This window comes from Oncorhynchus keta, unplaced genomic scaffold (genome assembly GCF_023373465.1).
Source record: "Oncorhynchus keta strain PuntledgeMale-10-30-2019 unplaced genomic scaffold, Oket_V2 Un_scaffold_6322_pilon_pilon, whole genome shotgun sequence".
Lineage (NCBI taxonomy): Eukaryota > Metazoa > Chordata > Actinopteri > Salmoniformes > Salmonidae > Oncorhynchus > Oncorhynchus keta.
In genome coordinates this window covers 470,001-497,102 of record NW_026290979.1, presented here as the reverse complement: position 1 = coordinate 497,102, position 27,102 = coordinate 470,001, and the positions used below count along the sequence as shown (strand labels likewise).

At 44.9% G+C, this 27,102-nt stretch overlaps 1 protein-coding gene across 1 annotated transcript in view; it reads left to right on the top strand.

Moving 5' to 3' along the window:
* rcn1 (reticulocalbin 1, EF-hand calcium binding domain) overlaps positions 1-18,771 on the top strand; it is a 33,418-nt gene extending 14,647 nt beyond the window's left edge. The window contains exons 4-6 of the mRNA XM_052517241.1: positions 14,078-14,138; positions 14,870-15,069; positions 17,473-18,771. Of these exons, the coding sequence (XP_052373201.1) occupies positions 14,078-14,138; positions 14,870-15,069; positions 17,473-17,580 (369 nt within the window). The 3' untranslated portion in view covers positions 17,581-18,771. The remainder of the gene's footprint in view (positions 1-14,077; positions 14,139-14,869; positions 15,070-17,472) is intronic.
* The last annotated feature ends 8,331 nt before the right edge of the window (positions 18,772-27,102 follow it).

Below are 27,102 nucleotides of genomic sequence, written 5' to 3'. Positions count from 1 at the left end.
AGAGGAGATGAACCCCTATACCACTCTAGTGTTGTAGAGGAGATGAACCCCTATACTACTGGTGTTGTAGAGGAGATGAACCCCTATACCACTCTAGTGTTGTAGAGGAGATGAACCCCTATACCACTCTAGTGTTGTAGAGGAGATGAACCCCTATACCACTCTAGTGTTGTAGAGGTGTTGTAGATGAACCCCTATACCACTCTAGTGTTGTAGAGGAGATGAACCCCTATACCACTCTAGTGTTGTAGAGGAGATGAACCCCTATACCACTCTAGTGTTGTAGAGGAGATGAACCCCTATACCACTCTAGTGTTGTAGAGGAGATGAACCCCTATACCACTCTAGTGTTGTAGATGAACCCTATACCACTCTAGTGTTGTAGAGGAGATGAACCCCTATACCACTCTAGTGTTGTAGATGAACCCCTATACCACTGGTGTTGTAGAGGAGATGAACCCCTATACCACTCTAGTGTTGTAGAGGAGATGAACCCCTATACCACTCTAGTGTTGTAGAGGAGATGAACCCCTATACCACTCTAGTGTTGTAGAGGAGATGAACCCCTATACCACTCTGGTGTTGTAGAGGAGATGAACCCCTATACCACCACTCTAGTGTTGTAGAGGAGATGAACCCCTATACTACTGGTGTTGTAGAGGAGATGAACCCCTATACCACTCTAGTGTTGTAGAGGAGATGAACCCCTATACCACTCTAGTGTTGTAGAGGAGATGAACCCCTATACTACTGGTGTTGTAGAGGAGATGAACCCCTATACCACTCTAGTGTTGTAGAGGAGATGAACCCCTATACCACTCTAGTGTTGTGTAGAGGAGATGAACCCCTATACCACTCTAGTGTTGTAGAGGAGATGAACCCCTATACCACTCTAGTGTTGTAGAGGAGATGAACCCCTATACCACTCTAGTGTTGTAGAGGAGATGAACCCCTATACCACTCTAGTGTTGTAGAGGAGATTAACCCCTATACCACTCTAGTGTTGTAGAGGAGATGAACCCCTATACTACTGGTGTTGTAGAGGAGATGGACCCTTATACTACTGGTGTTGTAGAGGAGATGAACCCCTATACTACTGGTGTTGTAGAGGAGATGAACCCCTATACCACTCTAGTGTTGTAGAGGAGATGAACCCCTATACTACTGGTGTTGTAGAGGAGATGAACCCCTATACCACTCTAGTGTTGTAGAGGAGATGAACCCCTATAACCACTCTGGTGTTGTAGAGGAGATGAACCCCTATACCACTCTAGTGTTGTAGAGGAGATGAACCCCTATACCACTCTAGTGTTGTAGAGGAGATGAACCCCTATACCACTCTAGTGTTGTAGAGGAGATGAACCCTATACTACTGGTGTTGTAGAGGAGATGAACCCCTATACCACTCTAGTGTTGTAGAGGAGATGAACCCCTATACCACTCTAGTGTTGTAGAGGAGATGAACCCCTATACTACTGGTGTTGTAGAGGAGATGAACCCCTATACCACTCTAGTGTTGTAGAGGAGATGAACCCCTATACCACTCTAGTGTTGTAGAGGAGATGAACCCCTATACCACTCTAGTGTTGTAGAGGAGATGAACCCCTATACCACTCTAGTGTTGTAGAGGAGATGAACCCCTATACCACTCTAGTGTTGTAGAGGAGATGAACCCCTATGAACCACTCTAGTGTTGTAGAGGAGATGAACCCCTATACCACTCTAGTGTTGTAGAGGAGATGAACCCCTATACCACTCTAGTGTTGTAGAGGAGATGAACCCCTATACCACTCTAGTGTTGTAGAGGAGATGAACCCCTATACCACTCTAGTGTTGTAGAGGAGATGAACCCCTATACCACTCTAGTGTTGTAGAGGAGATGAACCCCTATACTACTGGTGTTGTAGAGGAGATGAACCCCTATACCACTCTAGTGTTGTAGAGGAGATGAACCCCTATACCACTCTAGTGTTGTAGAGGAGATGAACCCCTATACCACTCTAGTGTTGTAGAGGAGATGAACCCCTATACCACTCTAGTGTTGTAGAGTGTTGTAGATGAACCCCTATACCACTCTAGTGTTGTAGAGGAGATGAACCCCTATACCACTCTAGTGTTGTAGAGGAGATGAACCCCTATACCACTGGTGTTGTAGAGGAGATGAACCCCTATACCACTCTAGTGTTGTAGAGGAGATGAACCCCTATACCACTCTAGATGAACCCCTATACCACTGGTGTTGTAGAGGAGATGAACCCCTATACCACTCTAGTGTTGTAGAGGAGATGAACCCCTATACCACTCTAGTGTTGTAGAGGAGATGAACCCCTATACCACTCTAGTGTTGTAGAGAGATGAACCCCTATACCACTCTAGTGTTGTAGAGGAGATGAACCCCTATACCACTGGTGTTGTAGAGGAGATGAACCCCTATACCACTCTAGTGTTGTAGAGGAGATGAACCCCTATACCACTCTAGTGTTGTAGAGGAGATGAACCCCTATACCACTCTAGTGTTGTAGAGGAGATGAACCCCTATACCACTCTAGTGTTGTAGAGGAGATGAACCCCTATACCACTCTGGTGTTGTAGAGGAGATGAACCCCTATACCACTCTAGTGTTGTAGAGGAGATGAACCCCTATACCCTATACTACTGGTGTTGTAGAGGAGATGAACCCCTATACCACTCTAGTGTTGTAGAGGAGATGAACCCCTATACCACTGGTGTTGTAGAGGAGATGAACCCCTATACCACTCTAGTGTTGTAGAGGAGATGAACCCCTATACCACTGGTGTTGTAGAGGAGATGAACCCCTATACCACTCTAGTGTTGTAGAGGAGATGAACCCCTATACTACTGGTGTTGTAGAGGAGATGAACCCCTATACTACCCTATACCACTGGTGTTGTAGAGGAGATGAACCCCTATACCACTCTAGTGTTGTAGAGGAGATGAACCCCTATACTACTGGTGTTGTAGAGGAGATGAACCCCTATACCACTCTAGTGTTGTAGAGGAGATGAACCCCTATACCACTCTAGTGTTGTAGAGGAGATGAACCCCTATACCACTCTAGTGTTGTAGAGGAGATGAACCCCTATACCACTCTAGTGTTGTAGAGGAGATGAACCCCTATACCACTCTAGTGTTGTAGAGGAGATGAACCCCTATACCACTCTAGTGTTGTAGAGGAGATGAACCCCTATACTACTGGTGTTGTAGAGGAGATGGACCCCTATACTACTGGTGTTGTAGAGGAGATGAACCCCTATACTACTGGTGTTGTAGAGGAGATGAACCCCTATACCACTCTAGTGTTGTAGAGGAGATGAACCCCTATACCACTCTAGTGTTGTAGAGGAGATGAACCCCTATACCACTCTAGTGTTGTAGAGGAGATGAACCCCTATACCACTCTAGTGTTGTAGAGGAGATGAACCCCTATACCACTCTAGTGTTGTAGAGGAGATGAACCCCTATACCACTCTAGTGTTGTAGAGGAGATGAACCCCTATACCACTCTGGTGTTGTAGAGGAGATGAACCCCTATACTACTGGTGTTGTAGAGGAGATGAACCCCTATACCACTCTAGTGTTGTAGAGGAGATGAACCCCTATACCACTCTAGTGTTGTAGAGGAGATGAACCCCTATACCACTCTAGTGTTGTAGAGGAGATGAACCCCTATACCACTCTAGTGTTGTAGAGGAGATGAACCCCTATACTACTGGTGTTGTAGAGGAGATGAACCCCTATACCACTCTAGTGTTGTAGAGGAGATGAACCCTATACCACTCTAGTGTTGTAGAGGAGATGAACCCCTATACTACTGGTGTTGTAGAGGAGATGAACCCCTATACCACTCTAGTGTTGTAGAGGAGATGAACCCCTATACCACTCTAGTGTTGTAGAGGAGATGAACCCCTATACCACTCTAGTGTTGTAGAGGAGATGAACCCCTATACCACTCTAGTGTTGTAGAGGAGATGAACCCCTATACCACTCTAGTGTTGTAGAGGAGATGAACCCCTATACCACTCTAGTGTTGTAGAGGAGATGAACCCCTATACCACTCTAGTGTTGTAGAGGAGATGAACCCCTATACCACTCTAGTGTTGTAGAGGAGATGAACCCCTATACCACTCTAGTGTTGTGAGTGTTGTAGAGGAGATGAACCCCTATACCACTCTAGTGTTGTAGAGGAGATGAACCCCTATACCACTCTAGTGTTGTAGAGGAGATGAACCCCTATACTACTGGTGTTGTAGAGGAGATGAACCCCTATACCACTCTAGTGTTGTAGAGGAGATGAACCCCTATACCACTCTAGTGTTGTAGAGGAGATGAACCCCTATACTACTGGTGTTGTAGAGGAGATGAACCCCTATACCACTCTAGTGTTGTAGAGGAGATGAACCCCTATACCACTCTAGTGTTGTAGAGGAGATGAACCCCTATACCACTCTAGTGTTGTAGAGGAGATGAACCCCTATACTACTGGTGTTGTAGAGGAGATGAACCCCTATACCACTCTAGTGTTGTAGAGGAGATGAACCCCTACCACTACTGGTGTTGTAGAGGAGATGAACCCCTATACCACTCTAGTGTTGTAGAGGAGATGAACCCCTATACCACTCTAGTGTTGTAGAGGAGATGAACCCCTATACTACTGGTGTTGTAGAGGAGATGAACCCCTATACCACTCTAGTGTTGTAGAGGAGATGAACCCCTATACTACTGGTGTTGTAGAGGAGATGAACCCCTATACCACTCTAGTGTTGTAGAGGAGATGAACCCCTATACCACTCTAGTGTTGTAGAGGAGATGAACCCCTATACTACTGGTGTTGTAGAGGAGATGAACCCCTATACCACTCTAGTGTTGTAGAGGAGATGAACCCCTATACCACTCTAGTGTTGTAGAGGAGATGAACCCCTATACCACTCTAGTGTTGTAGAGGAGATGAACCCCTATACTACTGGTGTTGTAGAGGAGATGAACCCCTATACCACTCTAGTGTTGTAGAGGAGATGAACCCCTATACTACTGGTGTTGTAGAGGAGATGAACCCCTATACTACTGGTGTTGTAGAACCCCTATACCACTCTAGTGTTGTAGATGAACCCCTATACTACTGGTGTTGTAGAGGAGATGAACCCCTATACTACTGGTGTTGTAGAGGAGATGAACCCCTATACTACTGATGTTGTAGAGGAGATGAACCCCTATACTACTGGTGTTGTAGAGGAGATGAACCCCTATACCACTCTAGTGTTGTAGAGGAGATGAACCCCTATACTACTGGTGTTGTAGAGGAGATGAACCCCTATACTACTGGTGTTGTGAGGAGAGATGAACCCCTATACCACTCTAGTGTTGTAGAGGAGATGAACCCCTATACTACTGGTGTTGTAGAGGAGATGAACCCCTATACCACTCTAGTGTTGTAGAGGAGATGAACCCCTATACCACTCTAGTGTTGTAGAGGAGATGAACCCCTATACCACTCTAGTGTTGTAGAGGAGATGAACCCCTATACCACTCTAGTGTTGTAGAGGAGATGAACCCCTATACCACTCTAGTGTTGTAGAGGAGATGAACCCCTATACCACTCTAGTGTTGTAGAGGAGATGAACCCCTATACCACTCTAGTGTTGTAGAGGAGATGAACCCCTATACTACTGGTGTTGTAGAGGAGATGAACCCCTATACCACTCTAGTGTTGTAGAGGAGATGAACCCCTATACCACTCTAGTGTTGTAGAGGAGATGAACCCCTATACCACTCTAGTGTTGTAGAGGAGATGAACCCCTATACCACTCTAGTGTTGTAGAGGAGATGAACCCCTATACCACTCTAGTGTTGTAGAGGAGATGAACCCCTATACCACTCTAGTGTTGTAGAGGAGATGAACCCCTATACTACTGGTGTTGTAGAGGAGATGGACCCTTATACTACTGGTGTTGTAGAGGAGATGAACCCCTATACCACTCTAGTGTTGTAGAGGAGATGAACCCCTATACCACTATACTACTGGTGTTGTAGAGGAGATGAACCCCTATACCACTGGTGTTGTAGAGGAGATGAACCCCTATACTACTGGTGTTGTAGAGGAGATGAACCCCTATACCACTCTAGTGTTGTAGAGGAGATGAACCCCTATACTACTGATGTTGTAGAGAGATGAACCCCTATACTACTGGTGTTGTAGAGGAGATGAACCCCTATACCACTACTGGTGTTGTAGAGGAGATGAACCCCTATACCACTCTAGTGTTGTAGAGGAGATGAACCCCTATACTACTGGTGTTGTAGAGGAGATGAACCCCTATACCACTCTAGTGTTGTAGAGGAGATGAACCCCTATACCACTCTGGTGTTGTAGAGGAGATGAACCCCTATACCACTCTAGTGTTGTAGAGGAGATGAACCCTATACCACTCTAGTGTTGTAGAGGAGATGAACCCCTATACCACTCTAGTGTTGTAGAGGAGATGAACCCCTATACCACTCTAGTGTTGTAGAGGAGATGAACCCCTATACCACTCTAGTGTTGTGTTGTAGAGGAGATGAACCCCTATACCACTCTAGTGTTGTAGAGGAGATGAACCCCTATACCACTCTAGTGTTGTAGAGGAGATGAACCCCTATACCACTCTAGTGTTGTAGAGGAGATGAACCCCTATACTACTGGTGTTGTAGAGGAGATGAACCCCTATACCACTCTAGTGTTGTAGAGGAGATGAACCCCTATACCACTCTAGTGTTGTAGAGGAGAATGAACCCTATACTACTCTAGTGTTGTAACCCCTATACCACTCTAGTGTTGTAGAGGAGATGAACCCCTATACCACTCTAGTGTTGTAGAGGAGATGAACCCCTATACCACTCTAGTGTTGTAGAGGAGATGAACCCCTATACCACTCTAGTGTTGTAGAGGAGATGAACCCCACTATGTTGTACCACTCTAGTGTTGTAGAGGAGATGAACCCCTATTCTACTGGTGTTGTAGAGGAGATGAACCCCTATACCACTCTAGTGTTGTAGAGGAGATGAACCCCTATACCACTCTAGTGTTGTAGAGGAGATGAACCCCTATACCACTCTAGTGTTGTAGAGGAGATGAACCCCTATACCACTCTAGTGTTGTAGAGGAGATGAACCCCTATACCGCTCTAGTGTTGTAGAGGAGATGAACCCCTATACCACTCTAGTGTTGTAGAGGAGATGAACCCCTATACCACTCTGGTGTTGTAGAGGAGATGAACCCCTATACCACTCTAGTGTTGTAGAGGAGATGAACCCCTATACCACTCTAGTGTTGTAGAGGAGATGAACCCCTATACTACTGGTGTTGTAGAGGAGATGAACCCCTATACCACTCTAGTGTTGTAGAGGAGATGAACCCCTATACTACTGGTGTTGTAGAGGAGATGAACCCCTATACTACTCTAGTGTTGTAGAGGAGATGAACCCCTATACCACTCTAGTGTTGTAGAGGAGATGAACCCCTATACCACTGGTGTTGTAGAGGAGATGAACCCCTATACCACTCTAGTGTTGTAGAGGAGATGAACCCCTATACTACTGGTGTTGTAGAGGAGATGAACCCCTATACCACTCTGGTGTTGTAGAGGAGATGAACCCCTATACTACTCTAGTGTTGTAGAGGAGATGAACCCCTATACCACTCTAGTGTTGTAGAGGAGATGAACCCCTATACCACTCTAGTGTTGTAGAGGAGATGAACCCCTATACTACTGGTGTTGTAGAGGAGATGAACCCTATACCACTCTGGTGTTGTAGAGGAGATGAACCCCTATACCACCACTCTAGTGTTGTAGAGGAGATGAACCCCTATACTACTGGTGTTGTAGAGGAGATGAACCCCTATACTACTGGTGTTGTAGAGGAGATGAACCCCTATACTACTGGTGTTGTAGAGGAGATGAACCCCTATACTACTGGTGTTGTAGAGGAGATGAACCCCTATACTACTGGTGTTGTAGAGGAGATGAACCCCTATACTACTGGTGTTGTAGAGGAGATGAACCCCTATACCACTCTAGTGTTGTAGAGGAGATGAACCCCTATACTACTGGTGTTGTAGAGGAGATGAACCCCTATACTACTGGTGTTGTAGAGGAGATGAACCCCTATACCACTGGTGTTGTAGAGGAGATGAACCCCTATACTACTGGTGTTGTAGAGGAGATGAACCCCTATACTACTGGTGTTGTAGAGGAGATGAACCCCTATACCACTACTGGTGTTGTAGAGGAGATGAACCCCTATACCACTCTAGTGTTGTAGAGGAGATGAACCCCTATACCACTCTAGTGTTGTAGAGGAGATGAACCCCTATACCACTCTAGTGTTGTAGAGGAGATGAACCCCTATACCACTGGTGTTGTAGAGGAGATGAACCCCTATACCACTCTAGTGTTGTAGAGGAGATGAACCCCTATACCACTCTAGTGTTGTAGAGGAGATGAACCCCTATACTACTGGTGTTGTAGAGGAGATGAACCCCTATACCACTCTAGTGTTGTAGAGGAGATGAACCCCTATACCACTGGTGTTGTAGAGGAGATGAACCCCTATACCACTCTAGTGTTGTAGAGGAGATGAACCCCTATACCACTCTAGTGTTGTAGAGGAGATGAACCCCTATACCACTCTAGTGTTGTAGAGGAGATGAACCCCCTATACCACTCTAGTGTTGTAGAGGAGATGAACCCCTATACCACTCTAGTGTTGTAGAGGAGATGAACCCCTATACTACTGGTGTTGTAGAGGAGATGAACCCCTATACCACTCTAGTGTTGTAGAGGAGATGAACCCCTATACCACTCTAGTGTTGTAGAGGAGATGAACCCCTATACCACTCTAGTGTTGTAGAGGAGATGAACCCCTATACCACTCTAGTGTTGTAGAGGAGATGAACCCCTATACTACTGGTGTTGTAGAGGAGATGAACCCCTATACCACTCTAGTGTTGTAGAGGAGATGAACCCCTATACCACTCTGGTGTTGTAGAGGAGATGAACCCCTATACCACTCTAGTGTTGTAGAGGAGATGAACCCCTATACTACTCTGTGTTGTAGAGGAGATGAACCCCTATACCACTCTAGTGTTGTAGAGGAGATGAACCCCTATACTACTGGTGTTGTAGAGGAGATGAACCCCTATACCACTCTAGTGTTGTAGAGGAGATGAACCCCTATACTACTGGTGTTGTAGAGGAGATGAACCCCTATACCACTGGTGTTATAGAGGAGATGAGGAGATGAACCCCTATACTACTGGTGTTGTAGAGGAGATGAACCCCTATACTACTGGTGTTGTAGAGGAGATGAACCCCTATACTACTGGTGTTGTAGAGGAGATGAACCCCTATACTACTGGTGTTGTAGAGGAGATGAACCCCTATACTACTGGTGTTGTAGAGGAGATGAACCCCTATACTACTGGTGTTGTAGAGGAGATGAACCCCTATACCACTGGTGTTATAGAGGAGATGAGGAGATGAACCCCTATACTACTGGTGTTGTAGAGGAGATGAACCCCTATACCACTGGTGTTATAGAGGAGATGAGGAGATGAACCCCTATACTACTGGTGTTGTAGAGGAGATGAACCCCTATACTACTGGTGTTGTAGAGGAGATGAACCCCTATACTACTGGTGTTGTAGAGGAGATGAACCCCTATACTACTACCCCTACTGGTGTTGTAGAGGAGATGAACCCCTATACTACTGGTGTTGTAGAGGAGATGAACCCCTATACTACTGGTGTTGTAGAGGAGATGAACCCCTATACTACTGGTGTTGTAGAGGAGATGAACCCCTATACTACTGGTGTTGTAGAGGAGATGGACCCCTATACTACTGGTGTTGTAGAGGAGATGAACCCCTATACTACTGGTGTTGTAGAGGAGATGAACCCCTATACTACTGGTGTTGTAGAGGAGATGAACCCCTATACTACTGGTGTTGTAGAGGAGATGAACCCCTATACTACTGGTGTTGTAGAGGAGATGAACCCCTATACTACTGGTGTTGTAGAGGAGATGAACCCCTATACTACTGGTGTTGTAGAGGAGATGGACCCCTATACTACTGGTGTTGTAGAGGAGATGAACCCCTATACTACTGGTGTTGTAGAGGAGATGAACCCCTATACTACTGGTGTTGTAGAGATGATATCCCCTATGAGTCCTGGTGTTGAGAGGAGATGAACCCCTATACTACTGGTGTTGTAGAGAGATGAACCCTAGATACTCCTGCTATGGAGAGATGAACCCCTATACTACTGGTGTTGTAGAGGAGATGAACCCCTATACTACTGGTGTTGTAGATGAGTCCTGCTAGATGAACCCCTATACTTCCGGTGGTGTAGAGATGATATCCTAGATGAGTCCTGCTATGGAGAGGAGATGAACCCCTATACTACCAGTGGTGTAGAGGTGATATCCTAGATGAGTCCTGCTATGGAGAGGAGATCAACCTCTATACTACTGGTGTTGTAGAGGAGATGGACCCCTATACTACTGGTGGTGTAGAGATGCTATCCTAGATGAGTCCTGCTATGGAGAGGTCTATATGAATTATGTTCTATATTTTTAATAACAGATGTTTATTATTAGTCATCCACTTCCCAGGGTAAGTGGTCTTTAATCTGTCAGTAGGCTTCAGCAGGGGCATTTATAACCTGCTTGAAGCATGTGGTATGTGTGTGTGTTGTGACAGTGTGAAGCTATTTTGGCTGGTAAGGGGGGTAACTGCATTTTGAGGTAGTGATGGCATTCCTCTCTTCTTACAACAGCTAAAGTTCCATCCTTAAGCCTCGTTCACATTACCCATAAGCGCTCTTGGCTTGTTTGACTTGCTATAAAGTTAGAAAACAAGTTGAGGAAAGAAAAAGTAACCAAACATAACATGTTTCATCACCTGAAACAATATATTTATCCTGTCTTGAATAAAAAGGTCATATTTTGCAATATCCCAAAATAAATGCAATAATATAATAATATAATATATGCCATTTAGCAGACGCTTTTATCCAAAGCGACTTACAGTCATGTGTGCATACATTCTACGTATGGGTGGTCCCGGGAATCAAACCCACTACCCTGGCGTTACAAGCGCCATGCTCTACCAACTGAGCTACAGAAGGACCAATCTCTGAGGAGAGACAGGGTGTCCTCCATCTTGCCTTACAAAACACTACACTGGTCTGTTCAGTAGTGGGACAATCTCTGAGGAGAGACAGGGTGTCCTCCATCTTGCCTTACAAAACACTACACTGGTCTGTTCAGTAGTGGGACAATCTCTGAGGAGAGACAGGGTGTCCTCCATCTTGCCTTACAAAACACTCTGGTCTGAGTAGGAGGAGACAGGGTGTCCTCCATCTTGCCTTCCAAAACACTACACTGGTCTGTTCAGTAGTGGGACAATCTCTGAGAGAGACAGGGTGTCCATCTCCATCTTCTGCCTTACAAAAAACACTACACTGGTCTGTTCAGTAGTGGGACAATCTCTGAGGAGAGACAGGGTGTCCTCCATCTTGCCTTACAAAACACTACACTGGTCTGTTCAGTAGTGGGACAATCTCTGAGGAGAGACAGGGTGTCCTCCATCTTGCCTTACAAAACACTACACTGGTCTGTTCAGTAGTGGGACAATCTCTGAGGAGAGACAGGGTGTCCTCCATCTTGCCTTACAAAACACTACACTGGTCTGTTCAGTAGCGGGGCAATCTCTGAGGAGAGACAGGGTGTCCTCCATCTTGCCTTACAAAACACTACACTGGTCTGTTAAGTAGCGGGGCAATCTCTGAGGAGAGACAGGGTGTCCTCCATCTTGCCTTACAAAACACTACACTGGTCTGTTAAGTAGTGGGACAATCTCTGAGGAGGGACAGGGTGTCCTCCATCTTGCCTTCCAAAACACTACACTGGTCTGTTCAGTAGCGGGGCAAGACTCCGTGAAGATGACGTAGGGCTTAATGAAATACGTCACGATGTAAATGGGGCATTAGGGAGTCCGTCGTGACACATCTTCTCTTAACAACTGCTACAACCTTAGAGAGGCAGTCATGCAAATAGAAATTAAATCCCAAATGAGGGAATACAACACAAGGATTGTGCAATGTTGACAGGATGAGTTGCGTCACTGTAAACATACCTAAGAGACTGTATAGGGATGGCTCACAACTCAAAACATCTACACCATACAGGGCATTCACAAAGTATTCAGACCTTTACTCTGTCCACATTTTGTTACGTTACAGCCTTATTCTAAAATTGATTAAATTAAAAATGTTTCCTCATCAATCTACACAAAATACCTCATAATGACAAAGCAAAAATTGTTTTTTAGAACTTTTAGCAAATGTATATTTTTTAAAAACAAACAAAAAAAACTGCTTCCTAATTGACATAAGTATTCAGAACCTGATTTGGGAAGGCACACACATGTCTATATAAGGTCCCACAGTTGACCGTGCATGTCAGCAGAAACCAAGCCCTCAGGTGGAAGGAATTGTCCCTAGAGCTCCGAGACAGGATTGTGTCGAGGTACAGATTTGGGGAAGGGTACCAAAAAATGTTGGCAGCATTGAAGAACCCCAAGAACACAGTGGCCTCCATCACTCTTAAATGGAAGAAGTTTGGAACCACTAAGACTCTTCCTAGAGCTGGCTGCCCGGCTAAACTGAGCAATCGGGGGAGAAGGGCCTTGGTCAGGGAGGTGACCAAGAACCCGATGGTCTCTCTGACAGAGTTCCAGAGTTCCTCTTTGGAGATGGGAGAACCTTCTAGAAGGGCTATCATCTTCTCTGCAGCACTCCACCAATCATGCATTTATGGTTGAGTGGCCAGACGGAAGCCGCCACTCAGTAAAAGGCACATGAAAGCCTGCTTGGATTTTGCTAAAAAGGCACCTAAAGGACTCTGACTATGGGAAACATGATTCTCTGGTCTGATGAAACCAAGATTGAACTCTTTGGCCTGAATGCCAAGTGTCACGTCTGGAGGAAACCTGGTACCATCCCTACGGTGAAGCTTGGTGGTGGCAGCATCATGCTGTTGGGATGTTTTTCAGCAACAGTGACTGGGAGACTAGCCAGGATCGAAGGAAAGATGAACGGAGCAAAATACAGAGATATTCTTGATGAAAACCTGCTCCAGAGCGTACCTCACTGGGTTGAGGGTTCACCTTCCAACAGGACAACGACCCTAAGCACACAGCCAAGACAACGCAGGAGTGGCTTTGGGACAAGTCTCAATGTTCTTGAGTGGCCCAGCCAGAGCCCGGACTTGAACCCGATCGAACACCTCTTGGAGAGACCTAAAAAATAGCTCTGTAGTAACGCTCCCCAACCAACCTGACACAGCTTGAGAGGATCTATAGAGAAGAATGGGAGAAACTCCCCAAATACAGATGTGCCAAGCTTGTAGCGTCATACCCAAGAAGACTCAAGGCTGTAATAGCTGCCAAAGGTGCTTCAATAAAGTACAGAGTAAATGGTCTGAATACTTATGTAAATGTAATATTTCTGTTTTCATTTTTTAAATACATTTGTTAAGATTTCTAAACCTTTTTTTTGGTTTGTCATTATAGGTTATTGCGTGTAGATTGATGATGGGGGGGGACTATTTAGTCCATTTTAGAATAAGGCTGTAAAGTAACAATGTGGAAAAGGTCTAGGGGTCTGAATACTTTCCTAATGCACTGTATATACAATCCATTCTTCCAGATAAACAGCTGGTTAGATATATCTCAAATTACGCAAGTAAAGCAACCATAGATTGTTCTAAAGGAAGTGTGTAAAATCTCATCTCTGAAAACAGACATCGTCTCTAATCCAGGAGGTTAGCTGATCATCAGCAGTGGCTGTGTAATCGTTGTGTCACTCTGCCAGCCCAGCTGTAAACAGAGCCTCGTAGCTCGACTCATACTGCCTGGGGCTGTGTGTTTTATCTTTTATTACTGTCAGTAGTGAGAGTCCCACTGCCGTTGACCTCTGTGTCCCCTTTTTATGACATCATTGCCTGTTTTTGCGTGCAGGAGACTCTGGAGGACATTGATAAGAATGGAGACGGACATGTGGACGAGGATGAGTATATTGGTGAGTTGGGGAGGCGTGACTGGGGTTGACACTGCATCAGAAGACTAACCCTTCCTGAACACAGGTTACAGGTCATTTTTACTCACTTCATTATTTTTGTATATTTATTTTAAATTCTCTCCTTTTTCAGCGGAATTTCCTTTTTTTTATTTACACAGGAACAGGTCTACCCTCATTTTAATGCAAAACAATTTTTAACCAATTTGTGTAATTATTTTCTCCACAAACTATATCATGTTTTTATGGTATATTGGAAGTGTTTACAAGGTTTGGTGTTAGTATCTCCTGGGTCTTCTAGACTAGAGGAGGAGTTCCTAACACAAGATGTGGGCAACCCCATGAGCTCTGTGACCTGATTAGGAATCAAAGGCCTGTTTGTTGGTTGCTTTGGGAAACTACTGTGACGCTGCAGTCTGCTGACTTAGTCTCAGTCTGCCTATTCAAGGATTTCACTGTTCCTTTTTGGTTGTGTTTTTACACGAATATCCACTTAGAAACGGCTTAGAAACATTACATATCTTGCTTGTATACCGTCAGTAGAGTTTTGATTACAGGTCCTTATAGTAAATGGCTTGTACAGGGAATGCAGACGAACAAACAATGATTTACAACATGTTTACTAATGGTTAACAAACTATTTAGTTACGGTTTATAAGCATACTTTCAAACAAAGTGTTCGCTTTTGACATTCTTTGAGTATGTCATCCCATATCTTCCTGTGTCATTTGCAGCGGACATGTTTTCACATGAGGAGGGAGGTCCAGAACCAGACTGGGTCAGAACGGAGCGAGACCAGTTCTCTGACTTCCGGGACCTGAACAAGGACGGAAAGATGGACGTGGCGGAGATTCGCCACTGGATCCTGCCCCAGGACTACGATCACGCCATGGCAGAGGCCCGACACCTGGTCTACGAGTCAGACCAGGACAAGGTACTGATCCTGTAACCTAGTCTACGAGTCAGACCAGGACAAGGTACTGATCCCGTAACCTAGTCTACGAGTCAGACCAGGACAAGGTACTGATCCTGTAACCTAGTCTACGAGTCAGACCAGGACATGGTACTGATCCTGTAACCTAGTCTACGAGTCAGACCAGGACAAGGTACTGATCCTGTAACCTAGTCTACGAGTCAGACCAGGACAAGGTACTGATCCCGTAACCTAGTCTACGAGTCAGACCAGGACAAGGTACTGATCCTGTAACCTAGTCTACGAGTCAGACCAGGACAAGGTACTGATCCTGTAACCTAGTCTACGAGTCAGACCAGGACAAGGTATTGATCCTGTAACCTAGTCTACGAGTCAGACCAGGACAAGGTATTGATCCTGTAACCTAGTCTACGTGTCAGACCAGGACAAGGTATTGATCCTGTAACCTAGTCTACGAGTCAGACCAGGACAAGGTAGTGATCCTATAACCTAGTCTACGAGTCAGACCAGGACATGGTACTGATCCTATAACCTAGTCTACGCGTCAGACCAGGACAAGGTACTGATCCTGTAACCTAGTCTACGAGTCAGACCAGGACGTGGTACTGATCCTGTAACCTAGTGTACGTGTCAGACCAGGACAAGGTACTGATCCTATAACCTAGTCTACGAGTCAGACCAGGACAAGGTACTGATCCTGTAACCTAGTCTACGAGTCAGACCAGGACAAGGTACTGATCCTGTAACCTAGTCTACGAGTCAGACCAGGACAAGGTAGTGATCCTATAACCTAGTCTACGAGTCAGACCAGGACAAGGTACTGATCCTATAACCTAGTCTACGAGTCAGATCAGGACATGGTACTGATCCCGTAACCTAGTCTACGTGTCAGACCAGGACAAGGTACTGATCCTGTAACCTAGTCTACGAGTCAGACCAGGACAAAGTACTGATCCTATAACCTAGTCTACGTGTCAGACCAGGACAAGGTACTGATCCTGTAACCTAGTCTACGTGTCAGACCAGGACAAGGTACTGATCCTATAACCTAGTCTACGAGTCAGACCAGGACAAGGTACTGATCCTATAACCTAGTCTACGAGTCAGACCAGGACAAGGTACTGATCCTGTAACCTAGTCTACGAGTCAGACCAGGACAAGGTACTGATCCTATAACCTAGTCTACGCGTCAGACCAGGACAAGGTACTGATCCTGTAACCTAGTCTACGAGTCAGACCAGGACAAGGTACTGATCCTGTAACCTAGTCTACGTGTCAGACCAGGACAAGGTAGTGATCCTATAACCTAGTCTACGAGTCAGACCAGGACATGGTACTGATCCTGTAACCTAGTCTATGAGTCAGACCAGGACATGGTAGTGATCCTATAACCTAGTCTACGAGTCAGACCAGGACATGGTACTGATCCTATAACCTAGTCTACGCGTCAGACCAGGACAAGGTACTGATCCTGTAACCTAGTCTACGAGTCAGACCAGGACATGGTACTGATTCTGTAACCTAGTGTACGTGTCAGACCAGGACAGGGTACTGATCCTATAACCTAGTCTACGAGTCAGACCAGGACAAGGTACTGATCCTGTAACCTAGTCTACGTGTCAGACCAGGACAAGGTACTGATCCTGTAACCTAGTCTACGTCAGACCAGGACATCAGAACCAGGACAAGGTACCAGGACAAGATCCTGTAACCTAGTCTACGTGTCAGACCAGGACAAGGTACTGATCCTGTAACCTAGTCTACGTGTCAGACCAGGACAAGGTACTGATCCTATAACCTAGTCTACCTAGTCTACGAGTCAGACCAGGACAAGGTACTGATCCTGTAACCTAGTCTACGTGTCAGACCAGGACAAGGTACTGATCCTATAACCTAGTCTACGAGTCAGACCAGGACAAGGTACTGATCCTATAACCTAGTCTTACGTGTCAGACCAGGACAAGGTACTGATCCTATAACCTAGTCTACGAGTCAGACCAGGACAAGGTACTGATCCTATAACCTAGTCTACGAGTCAGACCAGGACAAGGTACTGATCCTATAACCTAGTCTACGTGTCAGACCAGGACAAGGTACTGATCCTATAACCTAGTCTACGAGTCAGACCAGGACAAGGTACTGATCCTATAACCTAGTCTACGTGTCAGACCAGGACAAGGTACTGATCCTATAACCTAGTCTACGAGTCAGACCAATATGACAAACGATTGTTTAAGTTTTCACTCCTCTTTACCAATTTTCTGACTGGTAATATTATGTAGGACACTTTTTTTATAATGTCTTAGCTGTCAAAATGGAGGGATTGAATTTCAAGTGTTAGTTCTTTAGTAGTAGGAGATCTTATCGACTCTATGTAAACCTGACTGGGTTCTCTCTTCTCAGGACACAATGCTGACCAAGGAGGAGATCCTGGAGAACTGGAACATGTTTGTAGGAAGTCAGGCCACCAACTATGGAGAAGACCTGACCAAGAACCATGATGAACTCTGAGCATCGTTTATTGTTGTGTTTGTGGCAGGGTGGTCGGACCTCAACTGAGCATCGTCAACCTCGACCACAAACTTGTCTGGTCCTCAGCCTTATTCTGCTAAATGTCATCAGTTGAACACAAACATAGTTCTAACACTGCAGTAACCCCCCCGAGGGGAGGGGCCAAGGAATAGTCTGTTCCTACCACTGACGGTCCAGGTCCTCCTGAGCGGCTGGACCGGGTTTGGTCCTGTTTCTGACATTTAGGAACAGAGAATGACCACAACCAACCTCCTTGCGACTGCCTTTGACGTTGCTTATCAGCCAGACTCCCATCTGGTTTAGCAGCCTTTTACATCTCTATACACAGCCATCATCACATCGATCATTTCGAACATTGATCATTTCCCTTATATTGTCTTTTCTTTCAACCTTACATGATTTTAGCAGAGATGAGAACATAGGGTTGATCGTCAGGAATATTTGATTTGATTGTGGTTCCAATGTGAAAACAAAGCACAACCTAGAATACTTACTCTAATTCTATTTATTTAGTCATGTAACTTGAGGAGGTGAAGAAGCCTGGGAGGTATAAGAGTTAGACAGAGGTCAATGGGTGTTGATGAAGGCTGCCTACTTGTTGAACTTGTCAGATATCACTACACACGTTGTTTTTATACAGTGGACTCAGATGTTGTTTTTGTTTTGCTGGCCAGTAAAGACTATTTTATAAATCAGATATTTTGTGAAGTGCTCTTGGATTTGTGAGCTTCCTGTTGTTTTAGGATCTCTTACTAACACCCATCTTAATGATATGCTCTTTGCAGGCATCTTTTCCCAATACAGTCTGTGAAAACATTCATTTTAATCACTTTTGCTTAGTTCGCTTGTTTGTTTTATACACTTAAGGCCTGTGTAAAAATGTAATATGAGTTTCATGCAGAATAACCAGGCTATTGTCATGATGAAAATGTAAGTTTAGCCTTTTCATTGTTATGGGAGTTTTGGAGTGATGTAAAATGACTTGAAACGCAGAAGAGGGGTTCCAGGGTACTATATGTGTGTCCTCCATTACCTCAAAGCTGCTTCTCATATTGACTCTATTGTTCTCGTCGTAAGATAGGACTTCCTGTTAGATCACTTCCTCTTGTACCATGCCAAATGTACTCCCTTGTGTATATTGTTTTAGAAAAAGAAACCAATTTTCCCATTCTTGTCTAGTTTGTATCTCTATGACGACCCACATCTTTTTTATATGTACCTTTTTTTTCTGTATGAGAAGTTAAGCCAAGGTTTTTCTCTGTATGAGAAGTTAAATCAAATGTATTTATAAAGCCCTTCTTACATCAGCTGATATCACAAAGTGCTGTACAGAAACCCAGCCTAAAACCCCAAACAGCAAGGTGTAGAAGCACGGTGGCTAGGAAAAACTCCCTAGAAAGGCCAGAACCAAGGAATAAACCTAGAGAGGAACCAGGCTATGAGGGGTGGCCAGTCCTCTTCTGGCTGTGCCGGGTGGAGATTATAACAGAACATGGCCAAGATGTTCAAATGTTCATAAATGACCAGCATGGTCAAATAATAATAATCACAGTAGTTGTCGAGGGTGCAACAGGTCAGCACCTCAGGAGTAAATATCAGTTGGCTTTTCATAGCCGATCATTGATAGTATCTCTTCCACTCCTGCTGTCTCTAGAGAGTTGAAAACAGCAGGTCTGGGACAGGTAGCATGTCCGGTGAACACGTTAGGGTTCCATAGCCGCAGGCAGAACAGTTGAAACTGGAGCAGCAGCACGGCCAGGTGAACTGGGAACAGAAAGGAGTCATCATGCCAGGTAGTCGTGAGACATGGTCCTAGGGCTCAGGTGCTCTGAGAGAAAGAGAGAATTAGAGAGAGCATACTTAAATTCACACAGGACACCGGACAGGAGAAATACTCCAGATATAACAGACTGACCCTAGCCCCCCGACACAAACTACTGCAGCATAAATACTGGAGGCTGAGACAGGAGGGGTCAGGAGACACTGTGGCCCCATCCGAGGACACCCCCGGACAGGGCAAAACAGGCAAGATATAACACCACCCACTTTGCCAAAGCACAGCCCCCACACCACTAGAGGGATATCTTCCACCACCAACTTACCATCCTGAGACAAGGCCGAGTATAGCCCACAAAGATCTCTGCCACGGCACAACCCAAGGGGGGCGCCAACCCAGACAGGAAGATCTGCTGTTACAAGTTGATCCATATAGGTCTCTGCTAAGCTCAGTTGTAGGATTGGTACCTCTTGTTTGAGTTTAGGGCCTGGGAAAGGGTGCAGTCATGAACACGGTCTGGCAGAGAGCTGGAGAGATTGGGTATCATTTGAAGCAGGACAAACACACAGAGAAACAAACACCAATTTAAACACCTTTCACATCCCACACACAAAATAGGCTTTAAGTTTTTTCTCTGTCTGTCTGCCTGCCTGTCTGTCTGTCTGTCTGTCTGTCTGTCTGTATGTATGTATGTCTGTGTCTGTATCTATCTGTGTCTGTCTGTCTGTGTCTCTGTCTGTCTCTGTATCTATCTCTGTCTGTCTGTGTCTCTGTCTGTCTGTGTCTGTCTCTCTGTATCTGTCTGTGTCTGTATGTGTCTGTCTCTCTGTCTCTATCTGTCTCTGTCTGTGTCTGTCTCTCTCTCTTCGTCTCTCTCTGGTGTATAAACACCACTAGCAGTTACCCTCACTCTAACGCTATTTTCTTTCTCTCCTCTTGTTCTTAGTCTTTCTCTCACGCTTTCTATTTCTCTCTGACACAGGCGAGCACTCAGCACAGCTGTGATCAGAGCTTAACAAGGCATTCTATTGTCTTGGATGACTCAAACAGTCTGTCATTTCCCACCATTACAGCTACTGGAGGCCTGTTAAGACCCCTATCCTGTAGCTACAGGTGTACCTGTTAAATATCAATCCTTGTGTGTGAGACCGACCAGCTTTCTGGGTGCTACTGCTTGGCTACAGGCCAAACTGTCCACAGGGCCACTGACTTGCTAATTGATTTTCCACTACAGGTTGCTGAAGTGTGTGTGTGTGTGTGTGTGTGTGTGTTTATATACACACTAGCACTAGTGTGCTTGCTGGTTCGTTGGCATGCCTCCACTAATGTTTGTACATCTGTCTATTTGACTGAGTGAGTGTTAAAACACGAGGCATACGGGTGTTCTGTTGACACTGTCACTGACTAATTGAAACACACACACTGTTAGCAGGGATCGGGTGAATCTGTCTACAGTCGCTCCTGGCTGTTCCAGTGGAACTCTCCAATGTAACTGAGAAAGCCACCCAGCATGGTCTGTCCCCTCTGTCCTCTCATGTGGTATATACGGGTGGAGACGTGTGTCTGTTAGCATGACAAGTGGAGCAGGACCAATGTGATGAAGCTCATTAGGAACTAGAGATGGCTGTGTACTGTGTGTTAGGCTGCCATTCTGTTTTAATAGAGGGCCTTGTTGCAGATTCTATGGAACGCCATGGAATAAGAGGTCAACTTGTATGCTAGCATTTCTTACCAGGCACTCTGGAATGGGGATAAGGCACCGAATGTCTTTGAGGTGGTTTAATATTGTGGAAACTAGGTATCTTAAGGTGGCGGTTTAGTTTCATGTTGTGGAAGCTAGGTGTCTCGAGGTGGCGGTTTAGTTTCATATTTTGGAAGCTAGGTGGAAGCTAGGTGTCTCGAGGTGGCAGTTTAGTTTCATATTGTGGAAGCTAGGTGTCTCGAGGTGGCGGTTTAGTTTCATATTTTGGAAGCTAGGTGGAAGCTAGGTGTCTCGAGGTGGCGGTTTAGTTTCATATTGTGGTAGCTAGGTGATGGTTTAGTTTCATATTGTGGAAGCTAGGTATCTTAAGGTGGTGGTTTAGTTTAATTTTGTGGAAGCTAGGTGTCTCGAGGTGGCGGTTTAGTTTCATATTGTGGAAGCTTGGTGGAAGCGAGGTGTGGCTTAGTTTCATATTGTGGAAGCTAGGTGGAATCCTGGTGTCTCGAGGTGGAGCTTTAGTTTCATATTGTGGAAGCTAGGTGTCTCGGTGGTGGCTTAGTTTCATATTGTGGTAGCTAGGTGACACGGTTAGTTTAATATTGTGGTAGCTAGGTGATACCTTTAGTTTAATATTGTGGTAGCTAGGTGATGCCGTTAGTTTCATATTGTGGTAGCTAGGTGACACGGTTAGTTTAATATTGTGGTAGCTAGGTGATGCCGTTAGTTTAATATTGTGCTAGCTAGGTGATGCCGTTAGTTTAATATTGTGGTAGCTAGGTGATGCCGTTAGTTTAATATTGTGGTAGCTAGGTGATGCCGTTAGTTTAATATTGTGGTAGCTAGGTGATGCCGTTAGTTTAATATTGTGGTAGCTAGGTGATACCGTTAGTTTAATATTGTGGTAGCTAGGTGATGCCGTTAGTTTAATATTGTGGTAGCTAGGTGATGCCGTTAGTTTAATATTGTGTTATCGAGGTGACTATGTTTGTGCTTGGTATTTTAATTGACATTCCTTTGACATTTTCCAAGTTTAGTGAATCTGTGACCAGCAGTGAATTTGTATATAATCCCATTCTAGTTGGCCGATGTTGAGTATTTCATAAATAACTAACAGGAATCCCATGTTGTAAGCCATGAATAGAGATTCGTTTAGGGAGACATTTGAATGTCTGACATTCGACACCGATTTTGAATAATTGTCTTTTTTAAATAAAAATAAAAACATTTTAGTAATTTAGGAGACACTTAACCCTAATTGCTCCTGTAAATCGCTCTGGATAAGTGCCTTGGTCAAGGACATATCAACAGATTTTTCACCTAGTCGGTTCAGGGATTCAAACCAGCGGCCTTTAGGTTACTGGCCCAACACTCTTAACTGCTAGGCTACCTGCCACCTCTGTGGAATATGGAAATACGAACAAATATAAGTGCCTGGAGTGATATATATCTGAATGTCCTACCTCCTCTTGGGTCTTCACGAAGAGAGACATTACACTTTGTAATGGTTGGATTTTCTGTGGTTTAGTAAATCATTTGAGGTCTGGAGTCAGGCATTTAAATAATTCCAGTATAAAAATACTAAGTAGTTTAATATTTACGATCCACACAACGTGTGTGTGTGAGAGGTACTTTGGTATATACAGTGCCTTGCAAAAGTATTCGGCCCCCTTGAACTTCGCGACCTTTTGCCACATTTCAGGCTTCAAACATAAAGATATAAAACTGTATTTTTTGGGGAAGAATCAACAACAAGTGGGACACAATCATGAAGTGGAACGACATTTATTGGATATTTCAAACTTTTTTAACAAATCAAAAACTGAAAAATTGGGCGTGCAAAATTGTTCAGCCCCCTTAAGTTAATACTTTGTAGCGCCACCTTTTGCTGCGATTACAGCTATAAGTCGCTTGGGGTATATCTCTATCAGTTTTGCACATCGAGAGACTGACATTTTTTCCCATTCCTCCTTGCAAAACAGCTCGAGCTCAGTGAGGTTGGATGGAGAGCATTTGTGAACAGCAGTTTTCAGTTCTTTCCACAGATTCTCGATTGGATTCAGGTCTGGACTTTGACTTGGCCATTCTAACGCCTGGATATGTTTATTTTTGAACCATTCCATTGTAGATTTTGCTTTATGTTTTGGATCATTGTCTTGTTGGAAGACAAATCTCCGTCCCAGTCTCAGGTCTTTTGCAGACTCCATCAGGTTTTCTTCCAGAATGGTCCTGTATTTGGCTCCATCCATCTTCCCATCAATTTTAACCATCTTCCCTGTCCCTGCTGAAGAAAAGCAGGCCCAAACCATGATGCTGCCACCACCATGTTTGACAGTGGGGATGGTGTGTTCAGGATGATGAGCTGTGTTGCTTTTACGCCAAACATAACGTTTTGCATTGTTGCCAAAAAGTTCAATTTTGGTTTCATCTGACCAGAGCACCTTCTTCCACATGTTTGGTGTGTCTCCCACCTCAGCTGTAGATCTCTGCAGTTCATCCAGAGTGATCATGGGCCTCTTGGCTGCATCTCTGATCAGTCTTCTCCTTGTATGAGCTGAAAGTTTAGAGGGACGGCCAGGTCTTGGTAGATTTGCAGTGGTCTGATACTCCTTCCATTTCAATATTATCGCTTGCACAGTGCTCCTTGGGATGTTTAAAGCTTGGGAAATCTTTTTTGTATCCAAATCCGGCTATAAACTTCTTCACAACAGTATCTCGGACCTGCCTGGTGTGATCCTTGTTCTTCATGATGCTCTCTGCGCTTTTAACGGACCTCTGAGACTATCACAATGCAGGTGCATTTATACGGAGACTTGATTACACACAGGTGGATAGTATTTATCATCATTAGTCATTTAGGTCAACATTGGATCATTCAGAGATCCTCACTGAACTTCTGGAGAGAGTTTGCTGCACTGAAAGTAAAGGGGCTGAATAATTTTGCGCGCCCAATTTTTCAGTTTTTGATTTGTTAAAAAAGTTTGAAATATCCAATAAATGTCGTTCCACTTCATCATTGTGTCCCACTTGTTGTTGATTCTTCACAAAAAATACAGTTTTATATCTTTATGTTTGAAGCCTGAAATGTGGCAAAAGGTCGCAAAGTTTAAGGTGGCCGAATACTTTCGCAAGGCACTGTATTCTTTGGTTTCTTTGTACGCTCACCTCGCAGTTATGTTTAACAGCCTGCTGTTTGAAAGAAGTCCCTAATCATTCACACACTGTGTGTGTACAGGCATGCTCTCAGAGGGCTCTGATATAAGTGTCTTTATGGAACAGCCCCTCTCCAGTGATGATAATGAGCCCTGTGGGTGAGGGGGGTAATGGGCATATTAATGCTGTCAGCCCCTCAAACTCACAACTCAGTTTTACACACACACACAAAGTAAGCCTACATCATACCACTGAAACAGTGATGGTGTTTTCTAAGAAACTGTAGGCTTTTAGATTTGGGGCGAGGGCCAACCAAAGCAGTTACAAAAGGCCTTTAGATTTGGGGCGAGGGCCAACCAAAGCAGTAACAAAAGGACTTTAGATTTGGGGCGAGGGCCAACCAAAGCAGTAACAAAAGGCCTTTAGATTTGGGGCGAGGGCCAACCAAAGCAGTAACAAAAGGCCTTTAGATTTGGGGCGAGGGCCAACCAAAGCAGTAACAAAAGGCCTTTAGATTTGGGGCGAGGGCCAACCAAAGCAGTAACAAAAGGCCTTTAGATTTGGGGCGAGGGCCAACCAAAGCAGTAACAAAACAGTCCAATGCAAATAACCCAGTGGAAGACACATCAGAAAGCCTGACTGAAAATGTGTCTTGAGTCTACAACAATATTATATTCCTCCCTCACCATTAGCCACCAATACTACATTCCTCTCCTGTCTTTTCCAGATATCTCTATTTCTTCCCTCTCTCCATCTATTCTCATATTTTTTCTCCTCTCTCTCAGGCTGTGGATACCAAAGCCCAGGGTTGTGTTTCTGATGGTCTGTTGTGGCTCATTTGACCCTTCTTCTACCAAGGCGTTCATAACAGACAGACTGCTATCCTGAACAGAGGTCTGGAACTACCAAGGCGTTCATAACAGACCCCTATCCTGAACAGAGGTCTGGAACTACCAAGACGTTCATAACAGACCCCTATCCTGAACAGAGGTCTAGAACTACCAAGGCGTTCATAACAGACCCCTATCCTGAACAGAGGTCTAGAACTACCAAGGTGTTCATAACAGACCCCTATCCTGAACAGAGGTCTAGAACTACCAAGACGTTCATAACAGACCCCTATCCTGAACAGAGGTCTAGAACTACCAAGGTGTTCATAACAGACCCCTATCCTGAACAGAGGTCTAGAACTACCAAGGTGTTCATAACAGACCCCTATCCTGAACAGAGGTCTGGAACTACCAAGGCGTTCATAACAGACCCCTATCCTGAACAGAGGTCTGGAACTACCAAGGCGTTCATAACAGACCCCTATCCTGAACAGAGGTCTAGAACAACCAAGGCGTTCATAACAGACAGACTGCTATCCTGAACAGAGGTCTGGAACTACCAAGGCGTTCAAAACAGACCCCTATCCTGAACAGAGGTCTAGAATAACCAAGGCGTTCATAACAGACAGACTGCTATCCTGAACAGAGGTCTGGAACTACCAAGGCGTTCAAAACAGACCCCTATCCTGAACAGAGGTCTAGAACAACCAAGGCGTTCATAACAGACAGACTGCTATCCTGAACAGAGGTCTGGAACTACCAAGGCGTTCAAAACAGACCCCTATCCTGAACAGAGGTCTAGAACAACCAAGGCGTTCATAACAGACAGACTGCTATCCTGAACAGAGGTCTGGAACTACCAAGGCGTTCAAAACAGACCCCTATCCTGAACAGAGGTCTGGAACTACCAAGGCGTTCATAACAGACCCCTATCCTGAACAGAGGTCTGGAACTACCAAGGTGTTCATAACAGACATCTATCCTGAACAGAGGTCTGGAACTACCAAGGCGTTCATAACAGACATCTATCCTGAACAGAGGTCTGGAACTACCAAGGCGTTCATAACAGACCCCTATCCTGAACAGAGGTCTGGAACTACCAAGGTGTTCATAACAGACATCTATCCTGAACAGAGGTCTGGAACTACCAAGGCGTTCATAACAGACCCTATCCTGAACAGAGGTCTGGAACTACCAAGGTGTTCATAACAGACATCTATCCTGAACAGAGGTCTTGAACTACCAAGGCGTTCATAACAGACCCCTATCCTGAACAGAGGTCTGGAACTACCAAGACGTTCATAACAGACATCTATCCTGAACAGAGGTCTGGAACTACCAAGGCGTTCATAACAGACCCCTATCCTGAACAGAGGTCTGGAACTACCAAGGTGTTCATAACAGACATCTATCCTGAACAGAGGTCTTGAACTACCAAGGCGTTCATAACAGACCCCTATCCTGAACAGAGGTCTGGAACTACCAAGGTGTTCATAACAGACATCTATCCTGAACAGAGGTCTGGAACTACCAAGGCGTTCATAACAGACCCCTATCCTGAACAGAGGTCTGGAACTACCAAGGTGTTCATAACAGACTGTTATCCTGAACAGAGGTCTGGAACTACCAAGGTGTTCATAACAGACCCCTATCCTGAACAGAGGTCTAGAACTACCAAGGCGTTCATAACAGACCCCTATCCTGAACAGAGGTCTGCAACTACCAAGGTGTTCATAACAGGCAGACTGTTATCCTGAACAGAGGTATAGAACTACCACGGTGTTCATAACAGACCCCTATCCTGAACAGAGGTCTGGAACTACCAAGGCGTTCATAACAGACCCCTATCCTGAACAGAGGTCTGGAACTACCAAGGTGTTCATAACAGACCCCTATCCTGAACAGAGGTCTGCAACTACAAAGGCGTTCATAACAGACCCCTATCCTGAACAGAGGTCTGGAACTACCAAGGTGTTCATAACAGACCCCTATCCTGAACAGAGGTCTAGAACTACCAAGGCGTTCATAACAGACCGTTATCC